Source organism: Lagopus muta, chromosome 13 (genome assembly GCF_023343835.1).
Source record: "Lagopus muta isolate bLagMut1 chromosome 13, bLagMut1 primary, whole genome shotgun sequence".
Classification (NCBI taxonomy): domain Eukaryota; kingdom Metazoa; phylum Chordata; class Aves; order Galliformes; family Phasianidae; genus Lagopus; species Lagopus muta.
This window is the reverse complement of record NC_064445.1, coordinates 10,772,728-10,796,343: the sequence shown is the minus strand read 5'-3', so window position 1 is coordinate 10,796,343 and position 23,616 is coordinate 10,772,728. Positions and strand designations below refer to the sequence as shown.

General features: G+C 53.1%; 3 protein-coding genes across 18 annotated transcripts; 2 read left to right on the top strand and 1 right to left on the bottom strand.

The window, feature by feature from the left end:
- Positions 1–7,523: 7,523 nt before the first annotated feature.
- CLDN2 (claudin 2) lies at positions 7,524–10,982 on the bottom strand. 2 transcript variants are annotated; one of them, XM_048959713.1, is made up of 2 exons: positions 10,162–10,982; positions 7,524–9,381 (listed from the first exon to the last, which is right to left on the bottom strand). In XM_048959713.1, the coding sequence occupies exon 2, from the start codon at positions 8,879–8,881 to the stop codon at positions 8,198–8,200; it is 684 nt and encodes a 227-aa protein (XP_048815670.1). In that variant the 5' UTR covers positions 8,882–9,381; positions 10,162–10,982; the 3' UTR covers positions 7,524–8,197. The 2 variants fall into 2 exon arrangements, with proteins under 2 accessions (XP_048815670.1, XP_048815671.1); XM_048959714.1 differs by having other exon boundaries at positions 7,524–9,034.
- LOC125699800 (protein ripply1-like) lies at positions 9,389–13,651 on the top strand. Of its 2 annotated transcripts, XM_048959722.1 has the most exons (4): positions 9,389–9,706; positions 12,420–12,495; positions 13,118–13,188; positions 13,259–13,651. In XM_048959722.1, exons 2-4 carry the CDS (start codon positions 12,463–12,465, stop codon positions 13,476–13,478), a joined length of 324 nt encoding a protein of 107 aa, XP_048815679.1. In that variant the 5' UTR covers positions 9,389–9,706; positions 12,420–12,462; the 3' UTR covers positions 13,479–13,651. The 2 variants fall into 2 exon arrangements, with proteins under 2 accessions (XP_048815679.1, XP_048815678.1); XM_048959721.1 differs by lacking the exon at positions 9,389–9,706 and having other exon boundaries at positions 11,351–12,495.
- Positions 13,652–13,999: 348 nt separating this feature from the next.
- Positions 14,000–23,358, top strand: PRRG3 (proline rich and Gla domain 3). 14 transcript variants are annotated; one of them, XM_048959700.1, is made up of 6 exons: positions 14,000–14,068; positions 17,072–17,113; positions 17,741–17,911; positions 18,801–18,983; positions 20,404–20,564; positions 21,104–23,358. In XM_048959700.1, exons 5-6 carry the CDS (start codon positions 20,505–20,507, stop codon positions 21,638–21,640), a joined length of 597 nt encoding a protein of 198 aa, XP_048815657.1. In that variant the 5' UTR covers positions 14,000–14,068; positions 17,072–17,113; positions 17,741–17,911; positions 18,801–18,983; positions 20,404–20,504; the 3' UTR covers positions 21,641–23,358. The 14 variants fall into 14 exon arrangements, 8 of the variants coding, with proteins under 8 accessions (XP_048815657.1, XP_048815659.1, XP_048815658.1 ...); XM_048959702.1 differs by having other exon boundaries at positions 17,407–17,911; XM_048959703.1 differs by having other exon boundaries at positions 14,011–14,068; positions 17,804–17,911.
- The last annotated feature ends 258 nt before the right edge of the window (positions 23,359–23,616 follow it).

Below are 23,616 nucleotides of genomic sequence, written 5' to 3'. Positions count from 1 at the left end.
TGCTTTCTTAGGTGGCATAACCACCCTTTTGACCCAGTGAATTTAGAAAAACACGAGATTTTGCGAGCAGCCAGAGGCCACACATGCCACATGGCTGTAGGGATGCTGTAGCTCCCTGCCCTGCCTCATGGTGCATGGGAAGAAACTAACGAGGGCAATTGCACGTGGTGGATTGCCAATGCTCTTCAAGGCTGCATTTATCTCCTGCTCAGAAGCTTCCTGAATCGAATGTGGTTTCCTACAAGTATAAAACTAAAAGAGTTGAGAACACCCTCTCAAATTCTTGAATTCACCCTCCTTCCTGAAGAACTTTCCCTGGGTGTGGGAGGACAAGGGTGTGTGTGGCCAGCACAGCATTGCTCTTTTGACTTGACTTCAACACTTCATTTATCCTGCAAAGTCACAAGACCGCGTGACAGAAACTGCTGGCTTAGATGGCGTCACCAGTCGTGTCGTCTGTGTTGTCCGAAAGTCAGGGTTGAGCAATGTGGATAGAGCTATGTGGATAGAGAGTGGCTCATCCTGCATGGTAAGGACTTTGCTGTGTCCTTTTCCCCTGTGGCTGGACTTGTGCGCATTACTGCACTGCTCACTTTCACTGTTGCTGGTGCAGATAGAAAGGACGTGTGTATGCAAGTGTGCTTTTTTTCCTGCAGTCTGTAGGTACAGCGCCTGCGTCTACAATTTTTGATCTCCTGTCTTTCTGGCTGAATCCTGGTTTGTTTCCAGTTCATATTTCCAGATCTCAGATCTACTTCTGTGAGCTCTCTTGACATTTTCAGATTGTGCTGCCTACTGTGTTTTCAGGTCAATCCTGTGGGTGGTAACACTGGAGTTTGAAGGTAGCTCTCTTATCTCCCTCCATTCATAGTTTGAAGGTAGCATTTCTTATCTCCACTTATATTTATTTGTTTTTCCCTTTTTTTTTATTTTTTTTTTCCCCCCTTGTTCTATTAAAATCTTGTCAGCTGATCCCCAAACCATAGGGCAGTACCCTCATGGCATTTAATTTTCAACAGAGCTGTCCAGGGCATTGAATCTATACCAGGATATCTCAACGAATCGAACTTTCCTTTCACAGCATTAGAGACATCTGCATGAATTTTGCAGTTCGTGAAATATGATTTCCCATAGCCAGAGCCTTGGGGAGCAACTATGTTTCTGGCCACGCTAACAAGTTCTATCCCATAAGCCAGTCATCCTTTGAATCTTCTGCCCTGGGTATGGCATGAGACAGAGCTTTATTTTCTCCAAAGCTGCTGCTGAAGCAGGCAGTGTCCACATATTCTTTAGGCTTGGTCTCCACGTGCACTAGCCAGTAATCTCAGTGGCTGCTGCTCTTCTTTGCACGTTTTTTATTCCATCCCATTATATCTAGCTCTGGGATCTGAACTTTCTCCCCAATCCTACTTGACCTTATTACTTTGTAAGATTATTTTCAGGCATCTGTGAAGTTTCTTATGTGACGTGCAGCTGCACCTCGTCCCCAGGAAATTGGCTGCGAGAGCCGAGGCAGAGCCCACACAACTCAAAGCTGCTCCTGTTTCATTCCTACCACTCAAGGAATGGGTGTCGTGCATACATGACGTGCAAAAAGCAGATACTGGGTGTTAGCAACAGGAATGAGCTTTTCTGAATGAGGAGGTGGCGAGTAAAGGGCAGCTTTGATGCAAGCATCGATCGGCAGGGATCCGTGAGCCTACAGAAATGTTTAACAGCTTGCGAACAGTTAGCAGGTGTCATACTCTCTTCTCTCTGTGTCTCACATTGCCAGCAAGGCAAAATATGTACTCCCTACAGCAGTATGTGGGTCTTTGGCATTTCTTGATCTAATTTGTTTTTGTCTTTTTTTTTCCCCTCTCAATTTAAAGAAATAACACAGAAAATAGTTTTGTAACGGAGCATTTCCTAAATGAATACAACTTGGCAAACAGTAGAGCTATTTATTTTCTTTAGTAGATAAGCTGCTATCAAAGTACCTGGTTCTGAAACTTGGCACTTCTCTCAGGCATCTTTCAAAGCACAGCGAGTACTGCCTGTGCCAAAAACTTGATGCCACAGTCATCTGGGGGAATTAAGTTGTGTAGTGAAGGTAAATACTTTTTGCAGGCGAGGAGGTCAGTAAAGTATCTTAAAAGATAAGGCCATTTGGCAGAGCTTCCAGCTCCTAGAGCTCTGCAGGTCCTCCCTGTCAGTACCATGCTGTGAAGCTGTAGGGCTGCAGGCAGCCCAGAAAGGTTGGTGGGAAAACCCAGCCTAGCTTGCCTTAGTTTCCAGCCCTGAATGAGGCCCATGCAGGCAGAAGGAGCCAGGGAAGAGCAATGCTCAGTTTCCCCTCAGCCCATACTGCTGTGTGGGGTTCAGCTGCCTTCATTTCACCAGTCAGCTGGGAGTTCCACACCATGCTCTGTAGGCAGCTTCCACCTCTTCTACAGAGACTTCCTATGGGAAATGGTTTCAAACTAAAAGAGGGGAAATTTAGATTGGAAATATGGGAAAACTTTTTTATAGTAAGGGTGGTGAGGCACTGGCATGTGTTGCCCAGAGGGGTGGTGATGCCCCATCCCTGGAGACACTCGAGGTCAGACTGGACAGGGCTCTGAGTACCTGACTGAGCTGTAGGTGCCCCTGCTCAGTGCAAGGGAGTTGACCTACAAGAGGCCCTTCCAATGCAAATGATTTTGTGATTCTATGACTCTGGTGATCTGTGCAGTAACACTAACCTATTTTCACCAGTGGACTTAGAAGCCAGAATCAGCACATGGAGCATGTGTGCGATGCTAATCCCTGCAGCACACTTGGGAGAGGGGCTAATTCAGTTTTTGGGAGCAAGCTGTAACTCACAGCTAGACCCTTGTATGCAAGCATCCTGTGTTGAGGAACTACCAGGTCCCACAGTGTCTGTGCTCCTCACCTTGAAAGCAAGGAGTTAATTGCTTCTGCCACCTGCTGTGTCTTATCAGTGGCTTCCCCTCCAGGGTGGGATACAGTCCTGCTGCCTCTGCTGGCAGATGGAGAGAAGGGCTTTGCAATCTGGCAATACCATTACAATAAGGTGAGTTCAAAATGTTAGATGGCCAATGAGGAAGTCTTTGAAGGCAGGGAAATAGGGCTAATCTGTTATTAATTGCTTTGTTTTCCCCCTGCTATGTCAGATTTGATCCAAATCCAAAGGTGAAGGGCAGTGCTGTTTCCAGTAAAACCATACAGGAATAGCTCAAAGGGTATGGGAGCATCAAGGTTGTGGAGCCTTAGCTCTGTAATGCCAACACACTCCTTAGGTATTTCTATGGCTTATTTCCCCCTAAAAGGAAATGACTAAAAAATTGGGTAATGAAAATACATCTGTTGGAGCAATCTTGGGAGTGTCAGCCAGGTGTAGCTGGTGTTGTGCGACTTTGTTCTGATGACCTGAGGACCATAGAGAGAGGTTTTCTTGAGAAGAAAGTTCCTTGCAGCTGTGCTGTTCTGTGATGTGGGTCTTGTCCTGGTTTTAGCCTTTTTTTTAGCAAGCTGGACATCCCAAAATAGAGGCTATTGCAAGTTCTCTGAAAAAAGGCACCTGCTTCAAGGAAAGATTAGTGCCCTGGGGTGGGAAAAGCTTCATGAAATCACACTCTTTGAAATCCTGAGCAGAGACAAGAGGCAACTCCAGGGCCATTGAAGCCTCCCTGGGCTGTGTGCACCGCTGAGAGTCAGGAGGGGTCAGCTGTGTCTCAGGCTCAGCATCTTCTAAGTACAAACCCAGGTTGCAGCTGCCAAAATGTTGGTGTCCCTGGACTGCAGCTTTCAAGTTTCCCATGTATCCTGAGCTTGGAGACAACAGGCTTGCTAGGGATGACTCTGTGAACTGCTTTACACGACCGCAACTCATTTTATTCATGTAAAGGTGTTTAGGACTATTAAGTCTTGATCCCCTCCTTCCAGCAAACTGCCAGTTAGCCAGAGCTCAGCACTGGGGCTGCCCAGAGTGCAGTACAACTCCTGCTCAACTCACTAGGTATTTCCCAGCTCTCCAAGAGAGGTTTTGTCTGGAGATGTCTGCTTTCACCAAAAATTCTGCAAAGTTCCCTGGCATAGCTTCTGTTTACGTTTCTGTACAAATGTTTCTTGCTGATAAAGCTTGCTTTGCTGGCTCAGTAGATGTAGGCTCTAGTGATACTGTTCTTGCTACTGCAGATTGTAAATGTGCTGGGTTTGCTGAGATTCTTAACTTGGAGCTCCTGTAGTGTAGATTAGACTTAAATTACGGAGAAATGTAATCGTGGCATTAATGAAATGCCTTGAAGATCAGATATCTATGTCATCTTAACGGATTTAATATGTAATTTTCCAAGGTAAATAAGTTTTATAGCTCACCTGATAAATTTCTGAATTGCTGTTCAACCTCAGCCAAGAAGGTTGGGAAGGTGCTTTCTAGCAATCTCCCTAGGTGCACCCAAAGGTCTATTTCCTCTCTGTGTTGCTGCGTCAGGGAATTTGCTCCGCAATATTTCTCGCATGCTTTTCTTTAAAGATCAAAAGATCCTTTAAAGCTCCCTCAAACAGCCTGTTTCCAAAAGAAGTATGCAAAGCCTTGAGGTTGTGGACAAACTTTTCTTTCAAATTAAGGTGTTTTCTGAGGAAGAGCTGGTTGTTTTGATAACCCTCACCTGCACTGTGAAGTGTTCCATTAAAACCAGAAGAGCTGGGCACCAACAGGGTGATCCCCATGGCTTGGGGAAGGCGGGAAGCCTTTGGAAGTGAGGAATGGGTGCCACTGATGCCAGAGGAAGAATTGCGTCCATGCTGTTCTGAGGCTGCAGTATGGCATGGGAAACAGCTGAGGAAGGAGGAAAGCAGAGGAATGCAGAGGCTGCTTCCAAGTGCTTTGGCCCATCAGGATCTTGGCCTGAATTTTCTTTGCCTCCCTCCTCTCCTCTCTGAGCACTTCCCCGGGTTGCACAGGGATGGTCTCTGTTATCATCTGGTCCAATGCTGCTTGAAGAGTCTGCGTGAATTATTTGCTGCTTCAGATCCTCAGTGGGAACGAGATGTGGGATGACAGAGAGCTAACTAACCTCCACGTGCCTGGAGGCATCGTGGGGCTGAGGGCTGCCCCTCTGTCTGTGGGATGCCCAGAGAAGATGGAGGGATTTCCACGCTGACTGGGGCAGGTAGCAGCCGGGCTTGGTGCTGGGCACTCGTCCTTCCTCTTCTGACAGCCTGTTCCAGTGTTTCACCACTCTTTTGGGGAATCTTTTTTTCCAACCTCCCCTAGTGTGACTTGAGGCCATTCCATCTCATCCTATCACTAGTTATGCGGGAGCAGAGACAGACCCCCATCTTGTCACAGCTTCTGTTCAGGGAGTTGTAGAGAGCAGTAAGATCTCCTCTGATCCTCCTCTTCTCCAGAACAAATAATCCCAGTTCCTTCAGCCACTCCACGTAAGACCTGTGCTCCAGATCCTTCACAGTTCCACTGCCCTTCTCTGGACTCACTATAAAGCCTCAGTGTCTTTCTTGTAGTGAGGGTCTGAATCCTGAACACAGCTGAGGTGCAGCCTCACAGAGCTGAGTGCAAGGAGACGATCACCTCCTGCTGACTGCACTATTTCTGGTACAAGCCAGGATGCCCTTGGCCTTTTCGGCTCCTTGGGCACATTGCTAGCTCACATTCAACCCCCCTGATCCAGGGAGGTGGGAAGGGAGTGATGTGACTGAAAGACGTGTTTTATAACTCTCCCTCCAGGTCTCAGCCCACGGCCCAGGTGCAGCTGCAGGTCTGTGTGCTAGGCATTTACGGCACCTCTACCTCCTCTGAAGATAAGGGCATGTTAATCCTTTATTGCCCCCTTTCTTCATTTGAGGCACTGTCTGGAGTAAGAGGGGAAGTTCTCTCCTTACGACAGAGGATTAGTCACCAGCACCCGGGCTCCTTCCATCCTACAAGGTCACCCTGCTCTCTGCGCACCATCCCACCCCTCCTGTTCATGTCCCCTTATATCATCTCACTCTGTGCCCTTCCTGCTCCTGCTGTGCAGGCAAGGAGCTGTGGAGCTGACCCTGCACCCTTGCCTGCCTGGCTCTGCTGCCCAAAGGCATGGCCTCATCCCCACTGCCGTCCTCTTTGGCCCTGGGCTGGGCTGCATCCAGCCTGACCCCAAGGACCCACCTTATCTGACTAATGGGGAACATGGCTATTGCATGAGGCAGAGATAACCACTGCTGCATTCATGCTCCTGCTGTCCTTCATATTCCCTGTTTTCACGCCTGTTCTTAGAAGAGGAAAATCTTTTCCAGCCTGCCTTTCCCTGAAGCCAAGTTTCTCTGGGTGCATTCAGCTTGGATAGAGCCCACAGAAATTGGACAGGGGAAAACTTCCTGGCTCAAGGGATAGCAATCAATTGCATGGGCCAGAGAGAAACCCTTGTTTCTGCTGCAGGGCACTTGGGGCCTGCAGTGGGGCTGCGCCCCAGAAACCTTCCCCAGGGTCAGCACACTCCCAAGCAGTGCCACGGCCCAGTGCTCACATGCCCAAGCTGAAGGCATTCCCATTATTGGTTTTGGCTGCACCATGCTGCTCCGTAGGGAAGGTGTGCAGGAGCCAGAAATCCTCCTTTCTGATTCTCAAATGACAATGTTAATAAGGCCAGCAGTGGTAAAACTCGAGTAGAGTGTTTCCATCGCACACGTGTTTAATTAAGCCAGCATCTGCCCACAGACACAGGCCATGCTGTCAGCCCTGAGTAGGAGTGAGGAGCGAGGGCAGAGCATTCTTCCTCTCCTCCAGCAGGAAGTCTCTTGCCAAATATTTTCTTGCCTCCTCTCTGGAATAGCTGCCAAGGAGCAAAACATTCACAGTGAAAGCCTTGAATGAAAGGCAGTGCCTTTCACTGAGCACGGCAACTCGTGTGGCTGTGGGCTGCAGCACCTGCTTGCTCTGCACAGCAGCCCCCATCACCTCAGCCCTCTCCCAAAGCAGCAGTGAGTAACTCAGCTTTGTCATCTGGCTTTGGAAAAGCAGGTGCAAGGCCTTTGCCTTGAAATCTACTGTGGTCCCTGATAATGAGCATCTTTCTTGGTGAGGAAGGAAGAAAGTGTGACTCACACTGTTATCAGGAGTGTTAGCCCTACAGGTAAATGCAGTTTCACTGACGCAAGGTTAACGGTGACGTCTCGGTGGGGAGCCTGCCTCAGCAGGGAACCTGGTGCCCTCTTTTCTGGGACCTAATCTAAATCCTTTTACAAGGGGCTGGCAGGTGGACCAAACTTCCCTGGGCAAAGGGGTTATCTTGCATCCGGCAGTGGAATGTGGTACCAAGGGACAAAGGAGGTGGCCTGAGGGTTAAAAAGTGCTCGCTCCTTCATGGACACCTTGTACCCTCCCTCTGTCCCCCTTGCCTTGGCACAAGTGGCTTTGCACAGCATCACCTTGCTGGCTGCTGGGGCTGCAGCTGCACAGCACATCCTGCCAGTGCTAAAGGGTTGCAGGGAGCAGGTTTGACCCTGCCCTCCCATCCCAAACCTGCCCCTGCAGGAACCCGCAGGCTTAGACCCACCTGCAAGACCCCTCTGTGTTTCATTTCATCTCCTTTATGGCCAAGAGCAAGGGATGGGGCTCCCTTTGCATCCATCTTTGCAGGATGGATGAAGCAGACAGGTAAGCATGGCCCTGCCAGAGCCTGCCCTGACACTGGTGAGGTGCTGGGGTACTCCTTAGTACCACAGAAAAGCTCAATCACAGCCCATCTAGAAACACAGATTTATTGTGATATCAGCTTGCAATCAATACTCCATCCCCCCACTGTCCCCCCAAAATTCTGGGCTCCTGTGGGTGCCCTAATCCCCTCCTGGTGTCTCCAGAGCCACAGATGAGCAGGTGAGCCCCAGCGGCACAATTTCACTGTCCTTGCTGGGCTGTGGGCTGCAGGATGGAGTTTGGCCATGAGAAGACTGCCGTGCAGGGGCTATGGGTGTGCTTCCAGCTGGCTTGCAGGGGCAGCTCCAGCAGGCTGATGGCAGCAAAGTGGTAACAGAAGCTGGACTCAGGGTCCTTCACAGCTGAGATTTCTGAGCAGTCATATGTCAAGATCCCCGAGCAAAAGATACGAACGTGGGAGACACCGCTGCATCTTCTCCTCTTACTGTGTGCCCTCGGTGCCAGCCCAGGTGTTTTGGGAGTTAGGAAAAGTGCTGACCAGGTGCCCTGCAGCTGCTACACATATCCCGTCAGGTTGTAGGAGCTGAACTCACTCTTGGGCTTCTGCATCTGTTTGATGGAGGGCTGGGGACTCCTGCTTGCCAGCAGCCGGGGCGAGTAGAGGCCAGATGGGTCACGGGGAGGGCAGGAGGCACAGAGGATGAAGCCACCAATGAGGGAGAGCAGAGAGGAGATGATGCCCAGGTATAGAGCTACCCCCAACTCAAATTTGGTGCTGTCGGGGAGCAGGGGGTTGTGGAAATCTCGCAGCACCACATGGATGTTCCACACCAGTGGGATGAAGCAAAGCAGCCCCCCGAGGATGAAGACCACACCACCCGCCACTGCCACTCGGTCCTTGGCTGGGGAGCCCTGACTGAAGACGGTGCACCTCATGCCCACCACAGCCATAAGGCAAGCAAGGGAGGAGACGGCACAGGAGCTCACCATCAGGGCCTGGGCTGCCTGGATGTCAGGAGGCAGGTTGAGCAGGGAGCTGTAGATGTCGCACTGAGTGATGCCCGTGCTATATGTAGCACACTCCATCCATAGCCCCTTGGTGAAGCTCACAGCTGTCACGATGCTCGAGCCAATGTAGGAGCTGATCTTCCAGCTGGGCAGCAGCGTGGTTGTCAGCGTGCCGATGTAGCCCAGGAAGGCCACGATGTAGCCCACCAGCTGGAGTCCCATAGAGACCATGGTTGGGCCGGGTGTCACCTCTCCCGCACGTTTACCTTCCCATGGCCCTGCTAGCGGCTCCTCTCGCTGTGCCGAAGCTTCACCCCGCTCCTGTGGGTGTTGGTTTTGTGAGGGCACGGGCGCGTGGGGGGAGCCGGGGGGAGGAGAGGTTACCTGCAAGAGTGGAAAGCAATCCCTCCCCGATTAACGATTGACTCGAGCCTGCAGAGAATCGCCAAGCACCCTTTCACCTCTGTTATCTTCCCAGGCAGGCTTCAATAGGCAGCACAGCAGAGCCCAGGCAGGCCGCCAAAGCCCCTCCTTGTGCTGTGGGCAGGATGGGGAGCTGGCTGGTCCCCATCAGGTCTCTGCTGGGGCATCTCTTAATGCATGGTGTCTCCTGGTGCAAGCCTCCCCAGCCACCTCTTCCTTCACCCTGTGTCCTGCTTAATGGAAATATTCTTTTGCTGCTGTGCACTCCTCCAGCTGCCTTTGCAAACTCAGCTAATCTTTATCTTTCCCTGTTTCAAGGCAAAAAAGAAGCCAAAACACTGTGGCTGCGTGTTGTTTGTTTGGAACTGTTGGAGGTGCTTTAGAGTGGTGGCCCTGAGGTTTTCTCAGCAGAGGAATGGGGTTCCTAAAGCATCTGCTGCTATCCCCCCACCCCACAGAGAATCCAGCAGGAATGGGGCCAAGGGATGTGTTCTCCTGAGGGTGAATCACAGCTATCAGCCTTCCCATGTGATGATGAAAGGGAGGAATGGCAGGTGACAGCAACACCTACATCCCTAGGAGAGCCCGGAGGTTCACGAAGGACAGCAATGCACTGGGCACAGTGTGTTAATGGTGAGTCCATGCCAGCTCCTGGGAGCATTCTGTCCTGCAGCAGGCAGTGTGTGCTCCCCATGTGGGTGCTAGTGCCATGGGGTTTTTTTCTGCCTCAGCTGGGGGTGGGCAACAGGGATCCGGCAGACACGGGGCGGTTTGTTTTTCCTTCATCTTGTTTCAAAATTCCCCCTGCTGTGGTTCTTGCGAAACAGCAAACCACACAGATACTGCCTGGCCAGTGGCCTCCTGCCCTGGGAAATTTGCCGGCTGAGGGTGCACCCCTCCCAGAGCCTCCATTCCCTTTCCCCGGCCTTGGAACATCAAATGTTTACTATCAAAATTTCCCGACTTTCATCTCCTTTCCCACGTGCAACCCAATATACAGCCACTCAATCTTATGGGTGCTGTTACAGAACTAACACTCAGGTTTTGGGGGCTGGCAAACTGGGGCATGCGAGGGACTGTGTACTTACAGAGATGGCTGGAGATGTGGTGCGGGACCGAGGGCAGCTGCAGTCCTACAGGAAGAGGCTCGTCAGGGCTGGGGATCAGGGACTGCGAATGGTTCACCTCGGCTTTGCAAAATCCATCCACAAATCTCAGCCTGGAGGCTTATTGCAGATCAGAATTAAACCCTTTCGGTGTCAGGAAGGATTGAGGAGCTGGGATGCCTTGTTTTGCTTGTTTTCTATTAATTATCAGGGTAGGTGGTTGCCTAAGTGGCTTGGGATACCAGGCTAGGGCGGGGGCAGTGGTGTGTGGAGGAAAGGCGGTGAGAAGAGATGGGGTGGAGTGAAGGGAGCAGAGCCAAGGATGGAAACTGGCTGCAGAGATGAAGCCAAATTCCTCCCTTGCCTTCCATCTGCACTGGCTCCAGGGGCCCTTTGCTGTCAGTGGTGATGCCCGACTGGCAGGGGTGCAGAGGGGACTTTTCTCCTGTGGGGTTCAACAGCCCCTGAGACCTGTTTTGGCCAGTGCTAGAAGAGAGTGGCTGGAGATCGAGCTGGGCATAGGGCAATGCAGTCTGCAAGTTACCAAGGTGTCCCACAGCACACCAGTACCGCAAGAGACGGACAACCACAGCATTTCCATCTTCTACGCTGAATCCCGTCCCTGCCAAGCTGTGTGCTGGGATCACAGGGCAGCAAAAGACCAGCAGGTTGAACTCTCCAGCCTTGCTTGTCCTCTGCAGGGTTTGTTATTGTAAGACTCCTGGCCCAAATGAGGAGCAAATGGGGACGGTAATGAGGGCTGTTGCTCGTGCCGTGCCCCCTCCCGTTCCCCGGCTGCTGCAGATGGACTGGGGCAGGGAGGGCCCCTGGTGACAAATTGTGCTCAGAGCCAAGCCAATCCTGGCCAATGTTTGGACACTGCTGGCAGAGCTACAGCAGGGACCATTTGCTATTTTCTTTCCTTGTCTCAAACTGAAACTCTCCCAGGATCGGGGGGTGACCTGCCTGCAAGTGGCACCTCGCATCAAGTGCCCAGTCAGGAGCAGCACGAGGGGTGGGATGCATAGAGGTATGACCTTTGCATCCTCCTACTGAGAATCCTTCCTGCACCTCCTGATACTGTCTGCATCCCAGAGAGCCTAGGGAGATCACTGGCAAACACTGCAGCAGTAAATTATGGAATCATAGAATTATTTGGGCTGGAAAAGACCTTCAAAGACCATCTAATCCAATTGCTCTGCTGCGGGCATGGACATCGCTTTAGCAGATCATACTGAACCATTCTGCTGGGAGGGGACAGCCAGCTCTGAGTTATGCTACTGCTTTTGGTTGCCAGCTTCGTGCTGCAGCTGTGCCCAGCCCTGCAAGGCTAAAGCTTGGGGAGAAGCTGCCTTGTGTCTGTGTCCCACTCACCTTGGGACTGGTGACATCACACTGTCACCATCATGCCATCCTCATCCCCTGCCCGTCGTGATGCCCCAGCACTCCTGATCAATTCCCCAAATCCCTTCTCCCTTATGCAAATGGCTACTAAGAACACTTAATCATCCTTGTTAATTGTCTTTGCCCTACCCTGTTTCCCCCCACACCCCCCTGAGCCCTCCTGGGGACTTTCTCACAAATGGTGTCTAACTTTTCCCTTCTGTGTTTTGCTTTTCCACAACACCCTGCTTCCAGTCCCCCCCAGCCCTCTGTTTACACAACTGGGACAAATTTCACACCCTGGGGACTGCTACCCCTGAGCCCCCAGTCCAACACTCTCCTGCCACAAAGAATTTGTGAGTCACTGGTGAGGGCACAGCTATATATAAAGCTATCCTCACAAAGGACCTCCAGCCTTGGAGGGGACACCGTTGCCACCATGGAAGCTGCTGCTTGTTGCCTGCCTCTCCACCAGCTCCCGTTGCCCACAGCTGGTGCTTGCCCAGCCCCGGGGCTGCAGCAGAGGGGAAGGTACTTTGGGTGCAGAATGGGTGGGGGGGCTGGAGTGGGCAGCAATGGCTATGTGGGAAGGCTCCAGGTGAGTTTGGGTGAAGGCCGTGTGCTCCTGGTTTAGGTGCGGACTCCCACGATCCCAGCACTGAAGGTGCAGAGCCTAGGATCTGGGAGCTCCTGCAGGGAAGGGACCACAAGTGGGGTGGTGGATATGCCTGGCACCAGGGCAGGGGTCGTGGATGTACTGGCAAAACTGGGGTGTGTGGCTGGGGTGTGGGTGAGCAAGGCAAGCGGGGAGGAAAATGCAGGGTGCGCACTGTGCTCATCTTTCTGTCCTCCCCGAGACCCAAGCCACTCTGGAGACCATGGCTGCCCCAGGAGGAATTCATGACCAGGCAGCAGAGGGAACAGATGGACACTGTGAGTTTTATTCTTCCTGCTGCGACCCACTTTTTTTTTCCATTGGCAGCGTTGGGGTCACCAGCCTCTGGCCCCAGACTCCTTTATCGCTTGCAAGGGCTGAGCAGAGGGCACAGAGCAGGCACCTGCACCCTGACATCCTCCCCAAAGCCCACGGGAGGGTAGCTGCAATAAGGGGGTGAGCAGGGAGTACTTTGGGTACCCACATTCCCCAGCATCTCCTCTCCACTCCCCAAGCCTACAGCCTGCTGGGGCAGTGCCAACTGCAGCAAACACAGCTGCTCTGTGGGGTCTGAAAGGGATGCCTGTTCCCGGCCTGGCGGGCATTCCTCAGGGGGTTAGCAGGACGCGTGGGCACAATGGGGGAGATTACTCTGGCAAAAAGCCCTCGTGTGGGGTTTAGATGCCAGCTTCCTTTGCGGGAGCGCAGGGAACTGAGTCCATTCAGCAGAGGAGCGGGGAAAATTGGGATGCAATCTGGCCCCACAGACACACTGCTCAGGGGCTGTGAGGTGATGTGTAAACCTCTGATGTTAGGAAGGAGGTCTGTGTCACTGCAACCACGGCAGGAGCAGGGGCACAGGGATATGGGGCAGGTCCCAGCCCGGCTCTGTTCCCACAGGCTCATCCCCTCGATGCTGCAGGAGACCACAGCACTGACAAAGCGCTAGCACTGTTCCGCCATCCGGTCAGGTACGTCCCCGTGCTGGTGCCATGCCCACAGCTAGGACAGGCAGGTTCTCACGGTGATTCTCGCCAACAGGCTCCTGTGGCCCAAATCCAGGTGCTTTGACTATCTGTACAGCGTGGGGGAGAAGCTGCTGGAGAACTTCCCGGTGCAGGCCACGCTGTGCCTCTACGATGACTCAGACAGCGAGGGGGATGAGACCGAAGATGACGATGAAGATGGCGATGAAGGGAACGAAGGCGAGGCCGGAGGCGCTGTGCCCGCGCTAGGGGCAGGCTCCCCGCGGCCGGCCTGAACGCAGCACACGTGGCACGGGGATGGAGGATGACCGAGGCGTAGGGCAGCGCGGGGCCTTGGTGCCGCGGGGCAGCGTGAGCCGGTCCGGCCACTCGAGCAGCCGTGACGCTGTGCGCGGTGCAGAGCCCAGCCCCATGAAGCGGCACAGGGCCCAGCGGCGCCGGCAGTCAGTTTGTGGAGAAATAAAGCGCGTGAAACTCCGACGGCCTCCGCGGTGTGCGGCGCGGGGCGGGGCGGGGCCGCCCGCAGGCGGTGACTGATCCCCGATCGTGGTTCCGCAGCGCCGCCCGCAGCACGAAGCGCTGCGCCGCAGCGGGCGTGGGACTACTACTCCCAGCAGCCTTGGCGGCCGCATCGCACTCTACCATTGGCTGCACGTTCACAGAGTCCGCGTTTGATTGGGGAAGGTTCGTAGGCCCGCCCACTTTTCCGCTCCGCGCTTCTAATTGTAGAGGCGGAGGAGGAGGCGGGGCGTGCTGGCTGAGGGGGGGATGTGATTGGCTGAGAGGTGGGAGGGGGGCGGAGCTTTCCTCTTCCTGCCCGTCGGCGGGAGGGAGCGGCTGCGGCGGGGCGCGAGGCCGCCATGAGGTACGGGCGGGGCGGCGTGAGGCGGGCTGTGGGGCGGCGGGGGAACTCGGGGTGATGTGGGGTACTGGGGCTGAGGGTATGGGGTGGGCTTCGGGCTGGGGCGTTGAGGCTCTGTGTGTGTGGAGAGGGGGGATGCCAGGGCTGGAGGTCGGTGTATGGGCTGGGGGAGCTGCGGGCAGGGCGGGCCTGGCTGGGTGCGGGAGGTGCTGTGGGGTCCGGCTTCCCCGTGGCGCGTTCTGTGGGGCCGCCCGGAGCCGAGGGCGACAAATGGGGCCGGGGTCTGGGCGTGGAGGGAGGGGGCCGGGCGGCGCGGGGCCGGGCCGCGGCATCGCATCGAAGGCTGCCGCGAGGTGAAGCTTCGGGCCCCCGCGGTGTCTGGCGTGCGGAGCGGGCGCAGCCTGGCACCGCGTGGTGGATCCTGGCACAGAGCATCGCTGGGGAGCGGGAGGAATCCCCGCTGGCTGGATCACGGCTGTGGCGCCGGTCGGTCCCTCGTCACACCTGTGCCCTTACCCTGGACTCTGCGGGCTGGGATCGCGCGCCGGGCTTTGCCAGCACGATTTCCTCCTTTGGCATCAGGGAGGGGGGTGGGGGGAGCCCGGGGGAGACACGAATGTGCGACTGCAGCATCCTCGCACTCACGGACGCATCCCTCGCGCCTCCTCGCCGTTGCTGTAGCAACCTCCCGTCGGTGGGGTATTTATAGAGGAGAGCTGAGAAGCGTGGGGCGGACGGGGCTGGGTGGGTGTCTGCCGGGTCAGCCTCCAGCTTCTCTCATACGGTGGGTGGGTGCTCAGGCAGTGCCGTTCGCCGGCTGCCGGCCCTCCCGCTTATCTCACCTGGGGGCGGCCATGGATCTGCGTGTGGAAATTAAAAATAAATACCCGTGTTGCTCACCCTTGTTGCGTGCGCCCGAGCAGGCAGCTCTTGTGCTTGCAGGCTTGTGCAGAGCAGGCTTATTGTTGTGCTGGAATAAACAGTCTCTTGTTTCTGACGCTGGGTGGTGCATTGGCACAGATGTTTGGGGAAAAAAAGTTAAAAGTGATGAAATTGATCATTACTGTACTTTTATGCCTGCGGTGTCAGGCTCCATGAATGTAAAGCGTGCTTCATGGAGCCTGGGATCTTGGCAAGTCTAGTCTTGAATGTGTTTATTTACGCGACTCGAATTCTCGTGTGTATCAGGTAGAGAAGGTGTGATGCTCATTGCCTGTAATAATGAGTGGTACGAAGTTTGTGTACTGTGTGGATGCTGGGGCAAATTTTCTTTGCAGCCTGTTCTTTGATACAGAGGATTTGAGTTTCTTCATTAAAACAGACAGCAACAAAATCAGGTCAGTATCTGCTCGCAGCTGACAGAACCTATAAGGGAATGTGTGGCTCCTGCAGCCTGTGTGCTCCCATCAGACTTGGGAATGTGGTTTGGAGGAGCAAGATCAAGTGTTCCGTTCCTTGTGAAGAGAAACGTGGATGAATGCCCAGCCTGGGGAGTGCGAGATGGCAAATCTGTCACATGTAATTGTTCTGTTGCTTTCCCTCTGTCCTGTTTAAATCCCAGGCTAGGTGTTGCAGAATTTCTCAGTCTGTTTAAAATAAACTGTTCTTTGCTGATGGAAAGCAGCTCCAAGCATCGCCGGTCTCTTACTGCTTTTGGTACAAAAAACACGCGAAGCCTGATTATGGCAGTGAGAGACATTAGCTTTACTGAGGAGGTGTTTGTTGGTTAGATCTGATACCTCCTGATGTAGCAATACACCAGCACTGTTGTGTGCCTGGATTCCAGCCTTTTGAGTGAAATGGGAAGTGTGTTACCTGTGCTGCTGACCCAGCGGATGGCTTTGTGCAGCCACTGACCTCACCCCAGCAGAGAGCTAATTGAAGCGCTTTGGGGATTACTCTGAATATCTGCAGTCCTGGACCTCAGATCAGCTCATTTTAGTTCCTGCTGTTTCTAAACTGCCTTTGCAGCTACATCCACAATACATCCCTGTGGGAGCTGGCTCAGTCTTTTGATGGAGTTGTGGTTTTGTCACAGCAAGGAGTCATGGAAGGTGAGAGATGAGTTTGGCCAGGATGGTCTGATCTGTGGGATCTTAAGCGCAGTGAAAAGACAAAACGTGGAAAATAAATGAGTGGAATTCCTCCTGCAAGCAGATAATAGTTTACTCCTTTACTGAACTTCACTGTTGTGGAGTTTTTTTTGTTTTGTTTTTGAAGTGTGAAAGGTGCTTTTCTAGCAGGAGAGTTGGCATCCTGAATATGCAGGGAGTGCTGCTGCTGCTCTGAGCTTTGCCAAACAACCTTTAGGACATGCATATCCTTTTCTCTCCTGCTAAATACTCAGCTTGATGGTAATGGAGAAAACAATCCAGCCATCCTTACTGCATACTGTGGGTAAGCGTTACAGAAGTGAGAATTTACATGACTGTGCAATGGATGCAAAATGAGTTTATCTGTATCTATCAATCCTGTCTGGGAGGGAAGAGCACCAGTCTGTTCCCAGCAGCTTCCAACTCTCAGGTCGTCCTGTATGCTGATCCTGATCTTCCTAGTTAGCTTGTGTGTTTGCCTCCTGGGGCAGCATAGGTCCTGCAGGCACCTGCCATGGGCAGCTGATGGTAGCAAGCATGCCAGGCAGAGGGAGGCTCTGGTGTCAGGTGTACTCTGTGTCCAGCAGAGCATTGTTGATCACTCACCAATTACATGGTCCTCGGCTGTGCCTTGTTTCCGTGAATGGGAGACTCTCCCTTTTGCTCTTGGTGCTGGGTGTATTGGAGTCTGCTTCTCTCAGAGGAACTGTTGCTTTCTAAGCATTCTTTATTCTGTGAATTCAAAGGTTAGGAGATGAGCTGGTTGCAAGGTTGGGCTGACAGTTTCATGGGTCTACAGATAGCACCCTGCTTTCTGCATCATTCTGAGCTAGGATGGTGGAGGGATCAGGCTTTAGTGTCTGCTGGGCTGCAATTGAAGCTGTTGATGACTCTCCTATTTTCTTCCCTGCAGGTAGGTGGGAGTCCCCTGCAGCCAAGCAAGGCAGCATGGCAAGTAAGTGTTCCCTGTTCCTCTCCAGCACCACTACCACCTCTTCATCTGCAGTGGGGAAGTGTTTTGCAGATGCCTCACAAGCAAGAGGCACCTGTATTTTTTTGGGGAGGCTCAGATGCCATTGACTCTTATCCCTGTACATGGTCTGAGGTCCAGCCTGCCTTGTTCCTCTCTCATCTATGCAAGGTGGGAGGTACTGAAGGGCGAATCTCTCCAGGACTGCCTTTATTTCTGTGAGGCTTGTTGCATGAAGCCTCCCTTGAGGCTTTTTGGACTGACTGACTCCTTTGCAGGCATTGCTGGTCTGCACCAAGATCTCCCAGCCATGGTGCTCCCCAGGAAGGTGGCCCGTGATTCGGGCCGTGCTGTCCTGCAGCCTGGGAGGCCTGGGACACTGCAGCCCTATGTTCCTGGCAGAGACTTGGGCAGTGGTGTAATGTAGCCCCCTGCTGGAGCATGTTGCATCTTGGTGAGTGAGTGCCCAGCACATGTGGCCATTTGGTGCCAGCAGCTGTGAGGACTGGCCTGGCGAAAGCTGGGCTGAGAACAGTAAGGGTGCAGGGTGGTAAACAGCATGTGATCTGTGAAGGGCTGGACTCAACCCTCTGTCCTCACTTATCTGAGCAGCCTGCACAGAGGCTGCATGTAGCGATGCAATGGGAACTCTGAAAGGATGGTGGTTGTGAACAGGAAGATGCTAGAGCTGAAATCTCAGGATCTGCTGAGGAGCCGCCAGAGCCAGCTGTGAAGGTGGAGGCAGAGGGCAAGCTGGACAGAAGAGAACTCCAGGGATGACAGGTATGCCTCCTCTTGTTGTCTGTACTGTGCTGGGTGGGGGAGGGAGCAGAGATCTCCACGCAGGTTCTGCCACAGAATGTACTTTTTATCTTGTGTTATTGAGGAAGGTCCCCAGTTGTTGCCCTGCCTTCTAGCACCTTCTCTCCCTCGCAGATTTTAGCTGCTGACTCAGTAGCACCTGCTTCTTGTGGACGCTGTCCCTTGAGGTGGCAGTGCCCTGTGCCAAGCAGTTTCTGTCATGCTAACCCTGGAGGATGTGACTTGCAGGAGTGGTTTGTGGTGATCAGCACATTTGCCTGCATGTGCTTCCCCAAAACTGCAGCCCTGACTGCTCCTTTCCAGGCACAGCCATGTGTCATTTGGGCAAGGCAGTCCTGGGTAGAGGTACGGCTACCACCAGGGGCCAGCATCTCCTTAGGAAACTTAAAAGGGATGGCAGTGAACTCCTGCTCCCCCAGCCTAAAGCTCTAATCTTTCCTGTGCACTGGTGCTCCAACTGGTGTGGGGAGACTTGGAGAGGCACAAGGAGTCAGTACAGACACTGCTGGGGTTTGAAAAGTCTTCCCTCTGTCCTGTGGTTTGGAGACAGCTGCTGCTCAGTTGTCTGCTGTCCTGTGAGTTGAGGATCCCAAGTCAGAGAGGAGAGTTTACAAGGCTCTTCTATCCTGAAGGCCACTGGTCTTCCTGCCCTGATTCCCATGCATGTGGGAACTGCTTTCCACATAAAAGAGGGGAAGGATCAGTGACTTAGTTTCTGCTCTCCTGTCATTTCTAGGTCCTAAGGGGAGATTCTGTGGGGGAAGAGGCTCATGCCTCCATCACAGCATGTTTTCAACTGAGAAATTGTTTGTGATACCTCTCTGTGTGTCTGTTTTTATTTCCATCATAGTGACCAGTTCAGCAAAGCAGGGTCAAGTGAATGGTATCTGCAGGGATGGAAAACCGTGCAGGCGAGATCTGCAGCTAAGCTTGTTGCTCCAAGGTGGGAAGGAAGATGGAAAGAGTCTCAGGCTCAAGTGCTGAGGAGGGGAGAGTTAATAGCACAGCTTGATCAAGTCAGGAAGCCAAGGAGGTAAGGCCAGATTTCTCCAGTGAAAGCTGGGACATTTGCAGAATGGATGGTGCCTTTGTGAAATTTCATCCGGTTCCGGAAAGGGGCGGGAGAAAGCCAGCCTGCCAGCCTGCTCCATCTTCAGCCAGGACAGCCCTCCTTGACTGGGAAAGCCAAGGCAAGCTGATCCCTGCCCTCCAGCAGTGTGCTTCTGTGCCTCTTGAAGATGCTTTTTCTGGTTATCCTTGTTATTTAAGGGGAGGAAAAAAAAAAAAAGATATGTTTGCATAATAAAGTTGATTCTGAAGGGAAAGTCTCTGACTCACATCATTCATGCTGTTCTTCGTTCACACCTCAGTGGTTTCAGCCTTCTGCAAACTCTCTCACCGAAGCAAGTCATTAATAAATCACTAGGGGGAAATGCACCTACACAGCACATAAAGAGCACAGTATCTCCAAGCACAGAGTCGCATAGCATTGTAGTAGTTTCTTGTTTGTGATCTTTCCCCTGCCTTGACACTTGTGAGTATTCTCAAAAATACCTTGCTATATTATTTTAGAAGCAGGATAAATGGAAGGTAAAGCTGAAGGAAAACATGTTGACCTCCCTGGTGGCAGGCTGCTACTGAATGTTATGTTTGATCATTTACTAAGCATCCTTTTCTATTCTATCTAAGCTGGTCTAATGGGAGACTCTGCCAGTCCCCTTACCTCCTTGTCCTGCATTTGTTCTTATTGCTGCAGTGTGAATTAGTTCATCTGGTTAATCCATTGGAAGACTGAGCCTGAGGGGAAGAGGTAAACAGGCTTCTGTAGATCAGCCAGCTGACCTGATTCATCTTACTCAAAGAATGCAGTGAGATTGGCTGAGTGGGAAGAATCAGTTGGATGTGTTTGGCTGCATACAGAAGGGCTGCCTTGTGAAATGTGTGTGGGATGTTTGTATCCTGGAAGGGTTATGGTCTGTGTGCAGTGTTGCTTTTTGGACAGCATCTCACCTTTCTTGTGCTAACAGGGTCAGTGCCCTTATGCTGGGAGCTCCCTTTTCCTGCAGAAGCCTCTGCCTGACCCTGGGTCCTTTTCTGATGTAGTTGCTATGTAGTAAAGGGGCAGTATTGTGAAGTCCCATCAAGGGCAGGAGGTTAAAAACAAATCTGTTGGAGCTGTCCTATGTGGTCTGACACTGTTGATTTCTGTGTATGTAGCATCCAGTCCTGTTGGAAGAATGCTGCTGGTGCTGCATGTCTCTGGGCAGACCCCAGAAACCCTACTACTGTGTGTACTTCCTCAGCAGGCACACTGCTGCACTAACTGAGCTGTAGCTGTGGGCCGTTTGGTGCTTGGGATACCTGTTCCACCAAAAGCGGGTGGGAAAACCCGGCTGTACAGAGGCCAAGTGTGGGTTTGTCGCTGTTGAGCATCTGTGCTTTGTGTGTTGCAGTGTTCTTGGGGGCCAGGAATGCCCACTCAATCCTGAAGCGCTTTCCCCGAGCCAACGGCTTCCTGGAGGAGATCCGGCAGGGCACCATCGAGCGGGAGTGCATGGAGGAGGTCTGCAGTTATGAGGAGGTCAAGGAAGTGTTCGAGAACAAGGAGAAGACAGTGAGTTTGTCCCACCCTGCTCCTCAGTGGATGCATGAGGCACTTATGCCTTAGTGTGCTATGGGTGGAGAAAAGCACAGTGGGAATGGCCTCTCCTGTTTCCTCTGTCCTCTTCATTCCGTGGGCAGTATGCTGTAGCCTCACTTTTCAGCATGTTTTACTCTTGCAAGGCAGTGTTCTCTCCTTGTCATTGCTGGAACACCCTGCATAGGTTCAGGTTGAACTGGCACTCCCCTGGCATTTATAAGAGATTTATGCTGCTGTCCCCACATCTCCAGGTGGGTTTTGACTTTGGCCACATTTCTCCCTGCTTAATATGGGGACTGGTGGCTGCTGTTGAGGTTTGTTCCCATCATCTTTTTTGCTGGGTCCTGTAGTTGTTTAAGCAGGATCACTCAGCCTTGGTGAGAGTGTTGCAAGGCAGCTGGAAGGGCCTCTTCTGTGGACTTGGGGACAGCAGTATTTATTGCATGTGATGGTTAGGGGCTGCTTGTCCCACGCAGAAGCACGTGGTAGTTCCTTCTGTGTTTCTACTGCAGATGGAGTTCTGGAAGGGCTACACCAACTCTGTGTACTCTGTCAAGGACCCTGGGCACAGCACGGAGCGCTCAGATGCTATGTACGTGGTGGTGCCCCTCTTGGGAGTGGCTCTTCTGATAGTCATCGCCCTCTTCATCATCTGGAGGTGCCAGCTGCAAAAGGCCACCCGTCACCGCCCTTCCTACGCCCAGAACCGCTACCTGGCCAGCCGAACGGGACGCAGCCTCCCCAGGGTCATGGTGTACCGTGAGCGGTCACAGAGCCAAGGGGAAACTCAGTATCAGCGAGAAGCAAGCAACCGAGGGGCTGGAGACAGCAGAGCAGGGGGCACCTCCCAGCAAGAGGGCACTCTCTGTCCACCAGAGCACTCGGTCTCTGTCCTCTCCAGACTGTCCAGTGCCACCCCTCCACCCTCTTACGAGGAAGTTACGGGACACCCAGACAGCAGCAGCGGCGAAGAGACCAGCATCTCCTACAACGACCCTCCACCAAAGTATGAGGAAATTGTGGCTGCTGCTCCCACTGCAGGCAAATAGAGGGTCTGCCTCTCTCTTGCCTCTTCACACACTCATGCTCATGCACCCACACCCCTTGCCATGCCCAGAACCTTGTTCAGGTGGCATTGATATCCCTGTATCACTTGTACAAGCTGGTGCCATCACACAATAGCCTTACCTTCCTTACCAAAAAACAACTGTCCCCAAGCAGGGTGAGGGTGGGATGTGGGGCTCTGGGTTCAACCAGCTATCCCCCTTCCCCTTGCTCCCTGCTCACATAAGTGCTGCAGCAGCCAGAGCAGAGCAGCAGCTTGTTCCTGGCTCAACTGGGGGTCCTCCCTACGGTGCATTGGATTTCTTCACTTCCCCTCAGACATAACACTTCCCATGACTAAAACAGCCTCACTGCCTCTCTAGGACTCTGCTCAGCCTTACCCTGTGTGCATGCTGGCTCATGGACCTTAGGCACGTGTGGGACTGGTGCTGGGATTGGTCTTTTCCATAACCAAGTCAGCAGGGGCTGGTTTGTGATATGCTGAGACCCCAGTCCTCACTGTCTTCTGTTTGATGCTTGGTGCTCTGAAGAGAAGGTGAGGAGGCGGGAGCGGTGCTTGTTTCTGTCCCCATGGTTTGTGACCGGGGAGAAAATTCCTCCTTTGTGTGGATTTGCTGCCTGTGGGAGTGGGGAGCCCAGTCCATCCTGTTGTGCCTGTAGTGATATTTGTTACTGGGAGAAAGAGGAGGGACTGGGCAAGAAGGTGCTTTGTGATCTAGAACCCTTTGGAAAGGGAGAAAGGTTTGTGGTGGTCTTGCACGTGAGGTAAGTTGCTTTGGAACCATGAAGATGGCTTTACGGCTTTAAGCAGTGGGGATGTACCTCCTTTCTGCAGGTGCCTGCCTCACCTGTTTGGTGTCCTCACTAGGTGTGGGATGCAGGCACAGGGAGGCTGCAGATGTGCCAAACCTCCCTTCAGCCTTCCCTTAACCTCTCAGTCCTGGCTCTCTTTCCAAGGCTTTTGTCCTTCAAGCCGCTCTGGTGGGCAGAGCACATGGCCACGGCCATGGTGCAGAGGGCCTGTCGGCAGAGATGGCTGCAAAGGTGAACAATGATTGTGCAACCAACCAGGCTCTGGCAGCTGGGGATGCTGATGGCACAGGAGCAGAGCTGAATCCTGCCCTTGGAGCCAGGGCAGGGTAGAGCACGTGCTCTGCCCTGGGACCAGCGTGTCCCCTTTTCCTAGGCAGCCACTTCTGGGCTCTGTGTGATGGGGCTATCCTTTCCAGTCATGTCTGATGGGCTGTAAGGGGGTTCTTCTCACCAGCCCTCAGTACCAGCCCAGAACCTTGTAGCACTGCCGCCCTGTAGCATTCACCCCAGCACCAGTCTCCACCAGCACCAGAAGGCTGTGGTGTACCTGCAGGCTGCCCACACCCGCTGTCCTTTGTCCCAGTGATGCTCTCAGCCCGGAGCTGAGGCTTGCCCAGCATGGCTGTCCCTGGGGCAGGATACAAGCCCATGGGGTCTGCAGCTGCCGGCACCTCATCTGTCCCCTGCCAGGCCTTCACGCTGCCTTTTGGCCTTAGTAACTGCAGGTGATGGGACAACCTGGCAATGAGTGCCAGGGTCAGAGCTGGGAAAGACTGGAGGGAGTCAGAGGGCATTCTTGGATCCTCTGTCTTTGATGCACGGTCATTACCTTTGCGGTTTGTATTCTGTAAAACTTGGTATATTTCTGTGCAAAAAGGTATTTATTAAAAAACCCTCACTGTCTAAACGGCACAGGGTGGCTTTTTCCCAAACTGCTGGGAGAGGGTTGTAGGATGGGGCATTGCAACCCACATCGCTGGGCATGGTAACAACAGAATGTCCTACGAGCCTGGCTGGTAGGTGAGTATGAGGGATTTCCTGACCGCCGGGAGGGGATTTGGGCGCACAGCTCGTCTCTGCATTCCTCTGCACGCGCCTAAACCTCTTAGATAATCCCCTTTAAATAGCAAGACTAGGGCAGCGCGAG

What these genes read in the sequence shown, in the direction of transcription:
- LOC125699800 (XM_048959722.1), top strand. Translation starts at nt 12,463, where the DNA reads ATGACCAGGCAGCAGAGGGAACAGATGGACACT. An exon ending in AGAGGGAACAGATGGACACT is followed by an intron (nt 12,496 to 13,117) that starts GTGAGTTTTATT and finishes CTGTTCCCACAG; the next exon opens with GCTCATCCCCTCGATGCTGC. An exon ending in CTGTTCCGCCATCCGGTCAG is followed by an intron (nt 13,189 to 13,258) that starts GTACGTCCCCGT and finishes TCTCGCCAACAG; the next exon opens with GCTCCTGTGGCCCAAATCCA.
- CLDN2 (XM_048959713.1), bottom strand. Translation starts at nt 8,881, where the DNA reads ATGGTCTCTATGGGACTCCAGCTGGTGGGCTACATCGTGGCCTTCCTG.
- PRRG3 (XM_048959698.1), top strand. Translation starts at nt 16,993, where the DNA reads ATGGTGGAGGGATCAGGCTTTAGTGTCTGCTGGGCTGCAATTGAAGCT. An exon ending in CAAGCAAGGCAGCATGGCAA is followed by an intron (nt 17,114 to 20,403) that starts GTAAGTGTTCCC and finishes TGTGTGTTGCAG; the next exon opens with TGTTCTTGGGGGCCAGGAAT. An exon ending in TCGAGAACAAGGAGAAGACA is followed by an intron (nt 20,565 to 21,103) that starts GTGAGTTTGTCC and finishes TTTCTACTGCAG; the next exon opens with ATGGAGTTCTGGAAGGGCTA.